This window comes from Carcharodon carcharias, chromosome 18, assembly GCF_017639515.1.
Source record: "Carcharodon carcharias isolate sCarCar2 chromosome 18, sCarCar2.pri, whole genome shotgun sequence".
NCBI lineage: Eukaryota > Metazoa > Chordata > Chondrichthyes > Lamniformes > Lamnidae > Carcharodon > Carcharodon carcharias.
This window is the reverse complement of record NC_054484.1, coordinates 44,062,443-44,080,684: the sequence shown is the minus strand read 5'-3', so window position 1 is coordinate 44,080,684 and position 18,242 is coordinate 44,062,443. Positions and strand designations below refer to the sequence as shown.

The following is an 18,242-nucleotide window of genomic DNA, read 5'->3' as shown; positions in this document are numbered from 1 at the left end:
GGCAGGGAGAAAGACAGGTGGGGCAAGTGGGGCAGCCGGGCAGAGAGGGGCAGTGAGGGAGAGGCTGCAAAAGGGGAGAGAACAGTTTTAAACCATTGACAAAGGAATACTCGGGTAACTGGGAGCTTGGAAGTCATTGAGGTAATGAATTCCTTGCAAATTAATGGAATCTCTAGTTCACGGATGCATAAGTTCAGAAGCTGTTGTATAGGGAAAAAATGTAGTGAATGCTTTGTAATGAGTATTGTTTCTTGGATATTTGAATACTGAACAGTTTTATCTCATAAGAAAGGTTGGTATTTATGTGTTATCACATCTCGAAGGGTTTCACATATTGTGAATTACTTGAGGTGCAGTGCCTGTTTTAGAAACAAAGAGGTTTCTAAACCTGAACATCTAAATTAGAATAGGGCTAATTTCAATGGAATAAGAAGGGATCTAGCCAGGATAATGGAACCAAAGATTGACAGGAGAAACTGTATTGGAACAATGGGTGATCTTTAAGGGGGAGATGCTTCAGGTACAGGGTAGGTACATTCGAGCAAGAGCAAAAGGTAGGGGAACCAAAGCCAGAGTTCCTTGGATGACGAGAGTGATGGAGAAAATGATGAAACACAAAAAGGGACTTCTGGAGGCCACAGAAGAATGGGTAGGTTTGCACTTTTTCACTTACCATAATCTGGAGTAATACTGTGGTCCATTGTTGAACCATTCACCCTCCTCTTGATGAGTGGAGCGGATACAGTTATTGAGAAGTATTGCATGTATTGCATATGCTGAAACATATTCTGAGTTGTGGCGTTATCATACTGCAATGAATAACTTGCATTTTATGGTGCTTTTTATGATCTTAGGACACCCCAAAGGGTTTTACAGTCAATGAAGTACTTTGGAAATGTAGTCACTGTTGTAATGAAGGAAATGCAACGGTGGGGGGGGGGTAAATGATCAATTTGAGAGTCTAGGACCATGGAACATAATCTAAAAATTAGAGCCAGATCTTTCAGGAATGAAATTAGGAAACACTTCTACACACAAGGGTGATAGAAATTTGGAGCTCTCTTCCGCAAACAGCAATTGATGTTAGATCAATGTCAATACTCAATCAATTGTTAAATTTACATCTGAAATCGAGATCTGAGATGCGGTAAAAAAGGTAGTGACTGCCTGGTTAAAATCTTCCAGCTTTGAGCAAATGTGATGAAAATGCATTTGCTGTGACCCCACCAGTCCATAGAAGGTGTGTTTAGGATGATGGCTTTTTGTGTGTATAAGTGTGTGTCAGTTATTTTGAAAAAACCTTTGCTAATTTATGCCAATTTAAAAACTATGGTGTGTGGAAATTAATGCTTTCTTGTGTGTTGTGGCTTTAAGTTTTTGGAAGGGTATTGATTATTGAGAATACTAATGAAATCTTCAGATTCTGCTTCTCTGAGAGTCCAAATACTCCATATGTCAACACAAATAATTAAGGTAATGTTACTACGTGACTGCATCACCTAGGAGTTTGTGAGAATGAAATAGGAGCCCCTGAAAACCAAAAAGTAGTCCGTGGAAATCAAAAAGCAGCCCTTGAGAATATCTCAAGAAGAGCCCTTGAAATAAAAATCCCCTCACTATATATATATTTATTTAAGTTCTCCAGTAATTTGTTAACAAATTTAATGTGTGCTAAAATTGTTTACTTCAAATGCTGATCCGATCAATTTGACTCAAAAACTTCTATTCATTGCCATCAACCGTGCAGTATGATAATGCCACAACTCAAAATATGTTTCAGTAGATGCAATATTTCTCAATAACTGTATCCACTCCACTCCACATTTCAAGAGAAGGGTGAATGGTTCAACAATGGACCACGGTATTACTCCAGATTATGGTAAGTGAAAAAGCGCAAACCTACCCATTCTTCCAAATATTAATTGGGATAGCGTTAGGCTAAAGGGCAAGGAGGGGGAGGAATTTACGAAATGTGGTCACGAACATTTCCTTGACCACTATGCTCTAGGTGCAACTAGAAAAAAAAGCTTTGCTGGATCTGTTGCTGGGGAATGAGATGGGCCAAGTGGATCCAGTGGGTGAAGACTTGGGTAAGAATGATCATTGGCCTCCAGAAGTCCCTTTTTTGTGTTTCATTTTATTCTCCATCACCCTTGTCATCCAAGGAACTCTGGCTTTGGTTCCCCAACTTTTTGCTCTTACTCGAATGTACCTAGCCGGTACCTGAAGCATCTCCTCCTTAAAGATCACCCATTGTTCCATTACTTTTTCCTGTCAATCTTTGGTTCCATTTACCCTGGCTACATCCCTTCTTATTCCATTGAAATTAGCCGTCTTCTAATTTAGATGTTCTACTTTAGATTTTCTCGTGCTCTTCTACATTCCCAGTCTGAATGTTATGATACAATGATCATTCTTAGCCAAGTCTTCACCCACTGGATCCACTTGGCCCATCTCATTCCCCAGCAACAGATCCAGCAAAGCTTCCTTTCTAGTTGCACCTAGAGCATAGTGGTCAAGGAAATGATCGTGACCACATTTCATAAATTCCTCCCCCTCCTTGCCCTTTAGCCTAACGCTATCCCAATTAATATTTTGGTAATTAAAGCCCCCCCCCCCCAATATCACCACTGTATAGTTCTTTCACATTTCTGTGATTTGCCTGCAGATTTGCTCCTCTACCCCTCTCTATATGGAAGCTGATAGAATACTGCCAGTAGTGTGAGCATACCCTTTTCGCTAGTCAACTCCAACCAAATGGATTCTGCTTTTGCCTCCTCAAGGACATCCTCTCTTTCTAGCACCACAATGCCTTCCTTAATCAGTACTGCCACCCCACCTTCCTCTTTTCCTTCCCTAAATTTTCTGAACACCTTTATATCCTTGAATATTAAGCTCCGAGTCCACATCATTTTTAAGCCACAGCATCATATTCCCACACAACTGTTTTACGTACATGCATTGTAAACCTGTTTTTCTATTCCTCAGAGTCAGCCCTTCTTAGTCTGCTCCCATCTAAGATGGCACTACTTCCTTCTCTAACACTGTCCAACACTCTCATTTCATGCGCCTTCATCCTCTTTCCTACTTCAATATGCTGATGCTCCATCCCCTGTCAGTTTAGTTTGAACCTTTCCCAACCACACTGTTGAACCTCCCCATGAGGACACTCATCCCAGCCCTGTTAAGGTGCAGTCTGTCCCTTTTGAATAGGTGCCTCCTGCTCCACAACTGGTCCCAATACCCTAAGAATCTGAAGTCCTCCCTCCTGCATCATGTCTCTAGCCATGCATTGATCTTCCCTATCTTCCTGTTTCTACCCTTGAAGCATGTGGCACTGGGAGTAATCCAGAGATCACTACCTTCAAGGTCCTAATTCTTAAGTTCCTCCCTAGCTCCTGAAAATCTGACTGTAGGTCCTCAATACCTGTTGTCTCTATGTCTTTGATATCAATGTGTCACATAACTTCTGGCTCACTCCTTTTTCCCTGCAGAATATTCTGCCCCCTTTCTGTGATATTCTTGACCAGAGAGGCAGCACACCGTGCAGGACTCATGCCTGACTATAGAATCTCCTATAACACCCACATTTCTAATCTTTGCTGTTCCCTCCTTTGCAGTCCCTGGCCCATTAGTGCAATGATTTGAAAGGCACTCCTTGAAGAAAGAGCCATCCGTACTTTGTTGCCCTCCAAAAGAAGAACCACTCATGTAACTCCCCTCAACCCCCCCTGCTGCCTGCTTTCTTGGTGTCATTGTGTAGGTCCTGCCTCTTCTCCATTTACTTACATTTTCATGTTCTCACAGTCATTTTGATCTGTAAGTAGTGCCACTAAGATCCACTGGTTTTCATTGATGAACTTAAGCCATTGATGAACTTATCACAAGGGATAAACAGCTGGTACAGAAATCTTGGAGTAAGATTTGTGATAATTCATTGACGACATGGCATTCATACTGTGGCGAATGTTAATAGAAAATTCCTTTCTGTCCTTGCAGGAACATTCCGATGCACCTTCTGTCACACTGAGGTGGAAGAGGATGAATCTGCGTTACCAAAGAAGGATGCCAGAACACTGTTGGCAAGATTTAATGAACAGATTGAACCAATCTACGCACTATTGCGAGAAACTGAAGATATTAATTTGGCCTATGAAATCTTGGAGCCAGAACCAACAGAAATTCCATCGCTTAGGGCAAGGTTAGCTTGTGTTCTAAATTTTTTGTTTATATTTTTATCCTACAAAGTAGAAAAGGCCTACAAAACTTGGCTGTCTTTAGTAGTCTAAGCTTGTAAAAGGTGAACTTTAGGCAGCTTTTACTTTACTTATGAAGGATATACTTTGGGCTTATCTCCCCAATTGGAACTTACTAGAACTTAGCTAGAATCTCAGTATAAACCTGAATCCGACTCCTGGCACAGCATATGAAAATCATAAGGTAAAGATGGGGGGAAAAATCCAGCTCAGACAATTTATATAAGATTACTTTGGCCGTTGTCATCAGCCTCCTGTTTCGGTATTTCCTTTTGAATAAGTAATGTATTAATTTTTTATTTGAATGTTTTAATATGTTCATAACAGTAAGTCAACACTGTATTTTATTTCCTAAATCTTTATATTTTTAATTTTTTATGGCAGCTTGTGTCTAATCACTTTATTTTGGTTACGTCTGAGCTCAAGTCCCATTCCAGGCTTAACAAAAAAAATCAATGCTGCCAATCCAATGCAGTACCGAGGGAGTGCTGCACTACCAGAAGTGCCACCTTTCAGATGAGACATTAAACCAAGGCCCCATCTGCCTGCTTGGGTGCAAAAGATTCCATGGCATTATTTTGAATAAGAGCAGGGGTGTTATCCTTGGTGACCTGACCAATATTTATCCCTCAGTTAACATCACAAAAAATAGATTATCTTGTCATTATCACACTGCTGTTTCTGGGTGTTTTCTGAGCGCAAATTGGCTGCTGCATTTCCTACATTACAATCATGACTACAATTCAAAGGTATTTTATTGGCTGTAAAGTGCTTTGAGACTTCCAGTGGCGGTGAAAAGCACTATACAAATGGGAGTCTTTCTTTCTTTGATAGAATACAGGCTAACAAGTTATATCTACCCATTCCATGGCACATAGTTATATAAATAAAGTGTCTTTGAGTTCTTGTTCTTCCCTGTCATCTATTATAAATTAAGAAATATGGCCATTGTGTGAAATGGAAGTTTTATTAGCAAGTGAGTAGAGAAGCAGTTTGACCAAGTACTATAAACAATTAACTTACATAATTGGGCTGTTAAACGCTGACACTGCCTAGTTAGATGAACTCTGAAATCAACAACATTTGTCAAACACCGTACATGGCCAGTGGCAGTACTGTGTATACGTATGAAGAAGATTAAGGTCCTCTGTTTGAATAAATTACTTCTGTCTCACAGACAGACTTCCCAAAGGCAAGACTCTATTTATAAAGATTTGATGTACCAGTTAATTACAATTTTACCTAGCTCCAACAGATGTGGACACCAGATGTGACTCCATAGGTCGAATTGAAGGATTTATATGCTTAACCCTTTCAAACTGGTTAAAACTATTGTTGTATGTGGGGCGCCTTCAACAACTTTGCTGCTGTAATTGAATTTTCAAATAAATCATGCCCACCATGACTAATATCAGTTGCCTTCTAAAGTGATTTGGGTGTGGGTAATAGAAATCCTACATTTAACCCAAAGGGAATGATCAGGTCCACTATTCACCGAGTCTCTTGGCATCTTCTATGCTGTAATGACTGTATGTAATTACTCTAGAGACAGTGCATTCTTGGTGAATGGTGGGTGAACAAGTTGTTGAAGTCAGCCATAAATCAGTGAGAGATGGTGAGAATTTGGAGAGACAGCAGGGCCATAAAACAGCGAGAGAGAGCGAGAATTCAAAGATAATGAGCAGGGCATTAAATCAGTGAGAGAAAGCGAGAATTCTGAGAGACTGAGTGGGACCATAAATCAGTGAGAGAGAGTGAGAATTTGGAGAGATGGAGCTGGGGCATAAATCAGTGAGAGAAAGTGAGAATTCAAAGATAATGAGCAGAGCCATAAATCAGTGAGAAAACGAGAATCTAGAGAGACAGAGCGCGGCCATAAATCAGTGAGAGAAAGTGAGAATTTGGAGAGGCAGAACAGGGCCATAAATCAGTGAGAGAAAGTGAGAATTCAGAGACCAAAGCAGAGCTAGCCTGTAACCAATAGCCAGCCAGAGCCCTCGTTTGGAAACAAAAATCACGATGTGACATCACAGGAAAGCAGGTAGGTGAGTGGCTAGTGAATATTTCCTAATCATCTATCTAAACCAGGGAATTTCATTCAGGGTAAATAGAACATTTATTGAAATAGTAATAATGTAAGCACAAATGAGACTAGATGCATTAATTAAAATTTAATTAAGAAAATAATTAATGAATTAATTAAAACACAATACATATGGGTGGGCTGGTGATGTGACGCAGCTGGACTATATGGGAGCTGCTGGACCCCAGTGTGATCCATGGCAAACATGTCTGCAGCCCGAGGAACCTTTGCTCAGCTGGCAGCTGAGCTACAGACACTGCAATCCAGAAGGCAGTCACACTTCTTAGGTTAGGTTCATCTGATTTGTCCTTGGTCAGGGACAGGAGGGTGTGACTGCGAGTGAAACAGGTATGGGGATCAAGAATTGGAGAAGCCTCAGCCTTTTCAATTGTCCAACAGGTTTGATTCTGTTGCAGTTTGTTTGGATGAGAGCGGGGGCTGCAAGATGGATGAGTGAACTGACCATAGTGTATAGGAAGCCGTTCAAGCAGAGGGAGTATATAGCAGTGTGGCGCTGGTAGGGGACAGTATAGGCAGGGGGATAGATGCAGTTCAGATGACTGTATTGCCTGCCCAGTGCCAGTGTTTGAGACATCTGCTCAGGGCTGGAGAACATTCAGTGGGAGGGGGAGGATCCAGTTGTTTTGGCCCACATGGTTACCAACAATGTAGAGAGGACAAGGAAAGAGGGAATATAGGGCATAGGGAATATTTCAGCTAGGGGTTAAATTAAAAAGCAGAACCTCATAGGTAATAATCTCTGAGTTATTCTCTGAAATAAGAGCAAATTAGATAGTCAGAAGCTTTTTCACAGGGTGGAAGATTCAATTACTAGAGGACATAGATTTAAGGTGAGAGGAGAAAATTAGAGGAGATGTGTGGGGCAAGTTTTTTTACTCAGAGGGAAGTGAGTGTCTGGAATTCACTGCCGGAGGAGGTGGTGGAAGCAGGTACGATAGTGGTGTTTAAGAGGCAGCTTGACAAATACATCAGTAGGATGGGAATAGAGGGATACGGACTCCGGAAGTGCAAAATGTTTTAGTTGACGGGTAATATGATCGGCGCAGGCTTGGAGGGCCGAAGGGTCTGTTCCTGTGCTGTACTTTTCTTTGTTCTTTGTTCTTTTGTTCAAATTGGCATTGGGTAAACAAGATTAGGAAATCGAATGCTTGGTTCAAAGATTGGTGTGGGATAAATGGGTTTCAATTCATTGGGCATTGGCCCAGTACTGGGGAAAGTGGAAACTGTACGGTTGGGGCAGTATTCACCTGAACTGTGCTGGGGCAGTGTTCTGGTGAGTCGTGTCACTAGGGTGATAGGGCTTTAAACTGAATAGTGGGGGCAAGAGATCATGTGAGGGAAGATATGGTTAATTAAAGGGAAATGATAAGGCAAGAGAGCGAGATAGCAATAGGGGTAATGACAATCGGAGCATGGCAGGAAGGAACCAAATGTATAAACTTCAGAGTGCAACAGCAGATAAGAGTTTGCAAAAGTTGTAAAAAGTCAGAACTAATGACTGTATCTGAATGCCTGTAGCATTCGAAACAAAGCAGAGGAATTGTCAGCTCAAATAGAAATAAATTTGTATGATCTGAGAGCTATTACAGAGTGGCTGTAAGTTGTCCAATGCTGGGACCTAAATATTCAATGGTCCTTGACATTTCAGAAGGACAGGAAGCTATGAAAGTATGATTGGGTTGCTCTGTAATTAAGCATGACATCCATACAATAGTGAGAGATGACCTAGTTTTAAAGATCAAGATGTAGAATCACTTTGGGTAGAGATCAAAAATAGCAAAGGGAAGAAGTCAATTGTGGGAGTAGTTTATAAACCTTCTAACAGTAACAATGTTGTAGGACGGGGTATGCAGGTAGAATTAATGGTGGCTTGTGAGAAAGGTACAGCAATAATCATGGGTGATCTTAATCTACATAAAGATTGGACAAATCAGTTTGGCAAAGGTAGCCTGGAAAATAAATTCATAGAATGTTTTCAGAACAACTTCTTAGAGCAGCTCTTTCTAGAGCCAACCTGAGAGCAGGCTATTCTAGAACTGGTAGTGTGCAATGAGTTAGGATTGATTAATGAATTACCTTATAGTAAAGGAGCCTCTAGGTAGCAGTGATCAGAGCATGATTGAAGTTCGCACTCAGTTTGAGGGAGAGAAGAGTGGTCTAAACTAGTGTTTTAAACTTAAGTAGAGAGTATGAAGACTGAGCTGGCTAAAGTGAACTGGAAAATTAGGTTATGGAGTTGTTCAGTAAAGGTGCAGTGGCAGACATTTAAGGGGGTATTTCATAACACCCAGCAAAGATACATTCCAGTGAGAAAGAAAGACTATAGAAGATGAATGCACCATCCATGCCTAACTAAGGAAGTTAAAGATAGTATCAAATTGAAAGAAAAAGCATAGAATTCTGCAGAGTAGTGGTAGGTCAAAGATTTGACAATTTAAAAACCAGCAAAGAATGACTAAAGTAATCAGGAAGGAGAAATTAGTGTATGAGAGAAAGCGAGCTAGAAATATAAAAAGTAAGAGTTTCTACAAGTATTTAAAATGTAAAGGAGTAACTAAAGTGAACATTGGTCCTCTAGAGAGAGTCTGGGGAATTAATAATGGAAATAAGGAAATGGCAGAAGCATTGAACACATATTTTGTGTCTGTCTTCACTGTTGAAGATAGAAATAATATCCCAGAAACACTTGCAAATCAAAAGGTGAAAGGGAAGGAGGAACTTAAAACTATTATAATCATCATGGAAATGGTACTGAGAACTAAAGGCTAACAAGTTATCAGGACTTGATGGACTTCATCCTAGGATCCTGAAAAAAGTGGCTGTAGAGATAGTAGATGCATTGGTTGTAACTTTCCAAAAATTCCTGGATTTTAGAAAAGATTTTAGATTGGAAAATAGCAAAAGTAACTCCTCAATTCAAGGCGGAAGACAAAAAGCAGGAAACTACAGGCCAATTAGCCTAACACTTGTCTTAGGGAAAATACTAGAAATTATTATTAAGGAGGTTATTAGAAAATCTTATTGCAATCAGGCAAAGTCTACATGATTTTGTGAAAGGGAAATCATGTTTGACTAATTTATTAGAGTTCTTTGAGGAAGTAACAAGTAACATGGATAAAGGGGAACCTGTAGATGTGGTGTACTTGGATTTCCAAAAGGTCTTTAATGAGGAGCCACATTAAAGGTTTCTACACAAAATAGGAGCTCATTGTGTAGGGGGTAACCTATTATCATAGCACATTAATTAGCTTATAGGAAGCAGAAATTAGGGATAAATGAGTCATTTTTGGGTTGGCAAGCTAGTGGAATGCCACAGGGATCAGTCTGGGGCCTCAGCTATTTACAATCTATATTGATGACTTGGATGAAGGGATTGAATATATGGTTCCTAAATTTACTGATGACACCAAGATAGGTAGGAAAGTAAATTGTGAGAAGGACATTAGGGTCTACAAAGGGATTTACTTAGGTTAATGAGTGGGCAGAAATTGGCAGATGGAGTATAATGTGGGAAAATGTGAATTTGTCCATTTGGCAGGAAGAATAGAAAAAACAGAATATTATTTAAATGGAGAAAGATTGCAAAACTTGGCGATACAAAGGGATCAAGGTGTCCTGGTACATGAATCACAAGAAGTTAGTATGCAGGTACAGCACATGATTAGGAAGACAAATGGAATGTTTATTACAAGGGGAATGGAATATAAAAGTAGGGAAGCTTTGCTACAATTATACAGGGCATTGGTGAGACCACATCTGCAGTATTATGTATAATTTTTGTCTCCTTAAGCATTTCACCACTTAATTGGTTATTAAATGCTATTACTCTTCATCTCCAATTCTCTGTATGCCCTTCTCATTACCTTCCCTTTTGTATTCCACTCACTATGCTGCTAACACATATTTTCTCTTTATCAAATTTGCATTTAGCAGACACTTCCCTGTTTCCAAAGGTTCCTCCATTTCCCTTCCATATGCCTCTCAAGTGTTAGCTTGCCTCAGTTGGTAGCACTCTTAACCCTGAGGCATAAAACTGAAAGTTCACATTTCACTCCATAATTTGAACGTGCAATTTAGAATGATACTTTTTACCCTTCCTTAAAGTACTGTGGGAACTTTTCTCCCAAGTTGTTGTTCAGATAAGTGTAAGAATCCATAGAGCATCATCTTGACCAAAATGGAAAAGCAGGCTAATTTTTCTTCTCCAGGTTTCATCAGATTTTTGGTATCTTGGTTGAGAAGGTTATGTGCATGTTATCAGTATTAATTCATATGTGTGAAGTGTAATTGTAGTACATGCAGATCCCTTAACTTTATCATAATGCAGGAATGTCAGAAGCAATATTATAATTCAAATCCAGGGTAAATAAACCCAAAAAGGTGAAAATGGATAAAAATCAGAAAACAACCTGAGCATTGAAGGTATAAACTTTTCAGTAGAAATAGTTAAAAACTGAAAATGTGAAGCCTCTTTCTTCTAAGCTCAATTTCTTCAATATGAGACAATAGTGAATGTCATGCAATAATTAATGTGGATAGAAACTATAGCACAACAATAACATTTTTTCAATCAAAGGTTTTTATGCTCCATTTATGATACTGAACAAAATCCATGATCCTCGACCGTTTTGTTGTATTTATGACTGATGCTGATATTTGCTGATTTTTTTTTCAGTCAGCGGGCACTTGGCACTGGCAGTGGAAATGCACACCTTCAAAAAGAATCATGGGCAAACAAAGGACCTACATATGAGGATCTCTACACACAAAATGTTATCATCAACATGGAAGAACATGATGTTCAGCATAAATTTGTATCTGATGGGAAGCCAACTAAGGAGAGACCAATCTGGATGAGGGAGAGCACTGTCCGAGGAGGCTTTAAAGACTTGGAAGAAGTACAGGAAGGTGAGATATCAGCCTGCTTTTGTCTATTTCTTTGATTTATTTGCAAATTCATCAAAGTAAGCACTATCTCTACTGAAGTATAGAATTCGGCTTGGTCGTTTTAGCTGTCCTGTATAAAGAGTATAGTTTCTGTTACCTAATTCTTTTAAATTTCTGTACTGGTTGTTAGAGGTGATTTTCAAAAAGGAGTACGAATTATTTGAAGCCAAGAGTCTTCAATGTTATGTTGCAAATGAGTGGATGAAAAACAGGAACCCAGCTGCTTTGTTTATAATTATAGTTATTAGAAAGATAAAATATAATAACATATCCATTAATTATACCGTTTTGTGCAGCAGTGTCAGCCATGGCTCAGTGGTGGCACGCATACCACTGAGTCAGAGGTTGGGAATTCGTGTCCCACTCTAGGATTTGAGCACATAATTTAGGCTGACACTCCAGTGCAACACTGAGAGAGAGCTGCACTGTAAGAGGTGCTATCTTAAATTGAGATGCAGTGTTCTGGTCCATATTTATCCCTCAACCAACATCACAAAAAGATTATTTGGGTCATTATCACATTGCTGTTTGTGGGAGAATACTTTGTGCTGATTGGCTGTCGCGTTTCCAACATTACAACAGTGAATACATTTTTAAAGCATAATGAAAAAAGAAAAGACTTGCATTTATACACTGCCTTTCACAACCTTGGATGTCCCAAAACACTTTACAGCCAATGAAGTGCAGTCACTGTAGTAGTGTAGGAAGCATGGTAGCTATTTGCACATAAACAGCAATCTGATAATGATCAGATAAACTGTTTTAGTTGTACCAATTGAGAGATAAATATTGGGCAGGACACTGGAGCTATCTCCCCTGTTGTTTGACATAGTGTCTTGGGATCTTTTACGTCCATCTGAGAGGGCAAACAGGGCCTCTGTTTAACATCTCATTTGAAAGACACACCTCTGATAGTGTGGCATATCCACAGTACTGCACTGGAGTGTCCACTTAAATTTTCGTGCTCTAGTCTTTGTGGGGTGGAATTTGAACCCACAATCTTTTGATTCAGAGGCGAGAGTGCTGACAACTGAGCCATGGATAACCACAGAGGTTATGAAAGGCGCTGTACAAATGCAAACCTTTCTTTCAAGTTTCCCATTGCAAATTTACTTCTGAAAAAATAATCTGAGTACAGCATAACAAGTATAATGGTGAATCAGGGACCTCAGAGCTGGTGCAGTCAATGGCTTATTCCAGCTCCATCAATGAATTAATTAAGTAGATCAATATTAGCTTGAGTCATAGAATTTTAAATTTCAAATCCTTTCACTGTGCTGAATTTCATCATTTGCACAAAATTATTTCAAGTTATGGACATACTTAGCTGCTGTATTTCAGGAACATTCTGAGTCACACTTTTTTAACCATTTATTTAGAAGCTAACAGTAAGTTAAACTAGAACAAAACAAAAATACCTGAAAAAACTCAGCAGGTCTGATGGCATTTGCGGAGAGGGATACAGTTAACGTTTCGAGTCCGAATGACGCATCAGAACTAAGGAAAAATAATAAAGAGGTGAAATATAAGCTGGTTTAAGTTGCGGGGGGTTGGGAGGGGGGGCGCGGTGGTGTAGGTGGGTGGGACAGGTAGAGCTGGATAGAAGGCCAGTTTTTTTTGGTAATCCAATTCTTTAACATTTCTCCACTGCTATGTATATTGTAGGTGGAGATTGCCAAAAGATGTCATAGACAAAAGGATAAAGAGGTGTTGACGGTGGTGATATTAGCTAAGAAATGGGGACATTAAGGTTGGAAAGCAGGACGAGCAAGGTACAGATAGCCGTGGGGTTGGGGGGGGATTGAAATAGGCTAAAAGGTACAGATAAAGCAATGGATGGAAATAGGTAGGAAAAAGTTAAACTACTTGAGTCTCAGCTAAAATAAACAGGGGGAAAGTGAAATTCTCCTTTAAAATGAAATACTTAATTCAGTGCTAGTTACTTTATTCTATTGATTTTTGTCAACTGTATTTTTAGCATTGAGACTGGCATTGTTTGTCTATTCTCCATTATCTCGCTTCCCTGATTAAAGCAGTGTGTTGGTTAGTATGTGTGCATCTTGGAGTGGCTCATTGACTTTAACAGAGCAGCACTTTAGACCACCCTGGGAGAGACTAATCCAGAACTGTCTAAAAGGGGGTAAAAACACTACTGACTGATCACTACTGCTGCGTATTTGCTTTGTGCTGATCTTTAAAGCTTATAAGCAGCCATAGTCATTCTATTTATATTCAGTCTGTTGCTATAGGAATAAATAACTCTGTGAAAGTTTTTTTTGGTAATCCAATTCTTTAACATTTCTCCACTGCTATGTATATTATAGGTGATAATGATGTTGACTCATACCACGATCGTGAGGGTAAAGGAAATCCAATGGAAGCAAATGAAGAAGTCATGCAAACATTGCTCATCCATGAAAAGAAAAGTACATCTGCAACTGTGGCTGCAGCTGCTGCAATCCCGACTTCAAATGCCAGTGATTCAGAGAGTGATACTAGTGAATCAGAAGATGAATCACCTCGACCACAGGCACCTGCAGCATCATTCCCAGTGGCAACAGCAGAAGAGGATGAAGAGTTTGAAGAAGTGGAGGATGAGCCAACCGTGTTGGTAGCAGGACAGCCATATTCATACAGCCAGGTTAGCCAATGCTTAGAGCTAGTGGCACAGATGACAGCTGAAGAAAAGGAAGCATATATTGCCATGGGGCAAAGAATGTTCCAGGAGATGTATGACTGACCGTTGCTACAACAAATGAACTAAAGTCCTAATTATATATTTCCTAAGATTTTATTTGTCAGTGTTTCCACAATTTTAATTGTGTCTGCCAAAATGTTAAGAGACAGCATTCCTTTCTCAACAAAATTACAGGCTGGATTTTAAAAGTATTTCAAGACAAAAGTATTATTTTTAAGAGGCTAAAAAGTTGCAGTGCCCTATAACTTTAAAGCTATGTATTTCATAGGTAGTCTTGTTTTTATTGCATATTTCCTTCCTCCAGGTGACACTTAAATACGTGAAACCCCTTCGAGCTTGTTCAACCAATAAGAAATGTTTTGCTAGATAGTGGACTGGCTCCTGCCAGATGGAAATATTTCTGTCTTGTGTTCCATCAAGCTGTTTGAATAATCATTGATAAGATTTGCTGGTCTGTGACAACAGGCAAATTTTAGGTGAGGAGCAGCGATGAGATTGAAGCTTAGAGCCTCTTGGTTAGGAATCAATTGCTCATTCACTTCAACTACCAGGCCCAGCAGTACAGCATATTTGTCTGTTGGTACAAAATTTGTGTCTGGTTATTAAAGAAAAATGGCTTGTTTTGACAAATAAAATAAGCATGACTGAGAGCAAGGGGATTTGTAAAAAAACAAATGAGTTATGTCATTGTAGAGGAACTGACACTTAGTTGTTTCACTAATATTTACATTTAGCCTGACATTTGTGAGATAAAGAAAATGGTGATTGTACTGGTTAAAATATTTCTTAAAAATTGATCAATCCAGTTGCTCCTGTGGTTCAGCATCCATCTGCCATACAGAACAGAAATGTTCCAGTTGAATTTCCAATCTGTGTTGAGTTAGTTATCTTAGCTAGAACATTAGGTAGGATACTTAACTGGCCTTAGAGTCCCAGCTTAATTAACTGAAAATCAGCTAGAATTCCTGCTCCTGCTCACTATTCAGTTGTCCCGACTGTAAGTGCATACGTCTAGACAACAGGTGAGGATTAGGATCAGTTGTAATGTCCTCTGTGTTCAGTGTTGAGGTGTGGATGCTTACATGAGGTACCAGTAGATATGTCACCCTGGAATTTTACCTCAGCAGAAGTCATTGCCTTCAGGAAGGGCATGGAGAAAATTTGACAGAAGAATTGATCACATGATTTTGTTTCAATGTAAACAAAACGAGTAGCTTTTATCTGAAATAAAAATATTTTAAATGTAATCATTATAGAGCAGTGCAGTTTTAAAATGAGCTGGACAAGTGCCAAACCATTTTGACTCTGTGTTATAAGCATCCGGGACAAAGCTTAAATATACTGACTATGTGTTTGGCCTTCTTATGTGATTTGCCTTCCTAAGCCAGCTGAGGTTTTGAAATAGCCCAGTGAAGTTTTATTTTCTTAGTATCTATGCAGCAGAAGATTAATGTGAAGTTTTTAATAGTTGTAACAAAGTCAGATTTCAACACTGTACTCTAAACAAAAAATGTTGGAAATATTCAGCAGGTCAGGCTGCATCTTTGAAGAGAGAAACAGATTTGAAACATAACTCTGCTTCACTGTCCGCCAATGCTGTCTGGCCGAATCAGTGTTTCCTGCATTTTCTACATCTGCAGTATTTTACTTTTGTTTTAGCTATTTATTACATAACCTATATGTTACAGAAAGTGAAATGTACAGCTTTACCTTCATTTGTGTGTTCCCTAATACTTTCAGTGTAGCATTAAACCCTTTCATAAACCATTATAGCCCATAACCACTTCCACCATCTCACTGTGTAATCTTTTTGAGTATCAGATACAGTAATTGGTGACCTGCAGTTTGGTCCTGCAGTCAGACTAATATGTTACAGCCTATAAAAAGTGAAAGGAATGTCTCATCGACTCTTAACCTGTCCACCCATACAATTCTACACAGAGGTTTGAGTGAAACACTTAGAAGATGATGGAAATATACACAATGGAAAACTAGACAATGCATTTGCCAAGTCAGAACTATTACATTAACATTGAAAAACGGTTAAAGCTTTTCTAACAGCAGAGGAGTTGTATCATAAAGAGTATTGTCTCATCATGAAATGTATTTTTATTACAATGTTTATCTGCCCAGTGAATACTTGAGATTAATTGCAATGCTGTAATCTAATTCAGAAGGCTCAGGTTACACCTAAACTGAGTGTGATCCTGGAGCAATGTATCAAATTCGCTCCCTGCTGTCTGTTTTTGTATCATCTATTCTAAACAGTTTGATTTCTATGTGATATTAGGTCATGTTCTGTAGCTGGTACTGCACTTTGTGTCTAATGATGCACGATGGTCATAAAAGGACATTGATGCTATTACTACAAGTTTTGGTGGTTGATTGCAAGGAAATGCTCTGTTCTGATCTTATAAAAGATCACACCTGTATAATGAACTATATGTTGCTCTTTCCATGCATGAAAGAGCCACTGTTAATAATGCAATATTTATTCTACAGGTGTCGTACCGTGAATTGCAGACAGCTGTTTTTGTTTCCATTTTCCATGCAGTTAAATATCAGATCTGGAGAGTGATTTTCAATCTACTCCCCCTAGTTCAACAGCTTAAGTCAAATTATCCAACTATTCAATTTCTTTTGCACAAAATAACCACTTTGTTGAGTCATTTATGTATATTTAATTGACTATTACTGAAAATTAGATTTCCACTATTGACACTCATGGAATAAATCACTTCCAAGATTATTTTTCTAAGGTGCTTTCACTAATGTGAAAAGGTATCTGAAAAAGTACTAGAATTTATTGGTACTATTCTAATGTCATACTGTGAACAGGAGAGTCATTCTTAATGCCCAAAGGGAATAAAATCTGCATTGAACTTATTAAAAATTTGCAGATTATGAAGATTATTCAGTTCACTAATCAATGGCTCCTATTTACATATTTGAGGGGAAGGAATCCAGACCAGGCAAATATCTGTAAAGTCTGATGGGCACTGGAAAATGTATGGCAATTAATTTCTCCATTTCAGTCTACTAGAGATATTTAGATGTCTTACTAGCAATATCCAGTAGCAAACATCAAGTACTGTGGTGATATGCTCATTCCTGTACTATGCTGCAGTAATGGGTTTTGCACAAGTTGCTACACATTACCTTTAGCCAATTGAAAGATATTTTAATTTTTCTTATGCAACCACTACAATAAAAATTGGCCCTGATCTCTTACATGCAATATACAATGACCAAATTTAGATTATACAGTACTCTCAAATGAATAAAATATAACCAACTAGTTTTAAGATGGTGCAGGAAGATTTCTCACTTCTTCCTTCCTGATTTTAAAATAAAATTGGAAGAGTACAATTCCTATAACATTCAGCCCACACCAGTGAACATGCATTCTCATACTCAAATGTTGGAAAACACTCCTCAGGTCAAGCTGCATCTTTGGAGAGCGAAACCGAATTAATCACTCTCTCAAACATGCCTTCCCTATTTTTCTCAACTGCAGCATTTTAGAGAGAAGTTGAAGTAATTTCAATTGTACTTAATCGCACGCATAAAGATATACATGTCCAACAGTACAAAAGAATTACTTGGACTTTCAGATATCTCGATTTCCCGTTAGAGCACAGCCCAAAAGATTTATTCCAATATATAATTCTTCAAATACAAAAGCACTGTTTGCAACTGTACTAATTTATAGGGGAGAGAAAAATACTGTACAATAGCTTACAAATTCTCAAGCAGGAACTAAAGGAAGGAACTCATTTGAAAGGTTTGGGAGACTACATTCTAACTTCACCTCATGCTCAAAGCCTTTGTAAATTCTAACTTCGTTCAGCTTAGCAATGAGCCTCCACAAAAGTGATAAATTATCCACAACCAGAATTAAAGCTGTTGTTTAAAAAGAATATCCTTTTAGAAACAAAACCATAACCAGTGTCTTTTCAATTTAGTGCTTTTTATTCAGTTTTATTTGCTAATATTTGGAAATAAAAGTTTTGCAATGACATTAATTGTGTCAGTAATTATTTTGGATAAAAACTCATTTCACATGTCTTGTTTTGCTGAATTGTAACAGTTACCAAGTGACACAAAAGCGAGTTTTGATAAATTACATAATCTACAAATAGAAATAGATGTAAGGAGAACTAAGAGGACATATGAGGAGAAAAAATCTTATAGCCAAAGTAATGGGAAATAGTAAAGGCTTCTTGTAAAAAGCTTA

At 38.6% G+C, this 18,242-nt stretch overlaps 1 protein-coding gene across 2 annotated transcripts in view; it reads left to right on the top strand.

Annotated features, from left to right (window-relative positions):
- The window catches only part of gtf2e1 (general transcription factor IIE, polypeptide 1, alpha), a 66,889-nt gene extending 48,863 nt beyond the window's left edge, over positions 1 to 18,026 (top strand). For both annotated transcript variants that reach the window (XM_041211637.1, XM_041211635.1), the window contains 3 exons: positions 4,000 to 4,201; positions 11,036 to 11,268; positions 13,632 to 18,026. In XM_041211637.1, the coding sequence (XP_041067571.1) occupies positions 4,000 to 4,201; positions 11,036 to 11,268; positions 13,632 to 14,047 (851 nt within the window). In that variant the 3' untranslated portion in view covers positions 14,048 to 18,026. The remainder of the gene's footprint in view (positions 1 to 3,999; positions 4,202 to 11,035; positions 11,269 to 13,631) is intronic.
- The last annotated feature ends 216 nt before the right edge of the window (positions 18,027 to 18,242 follow it).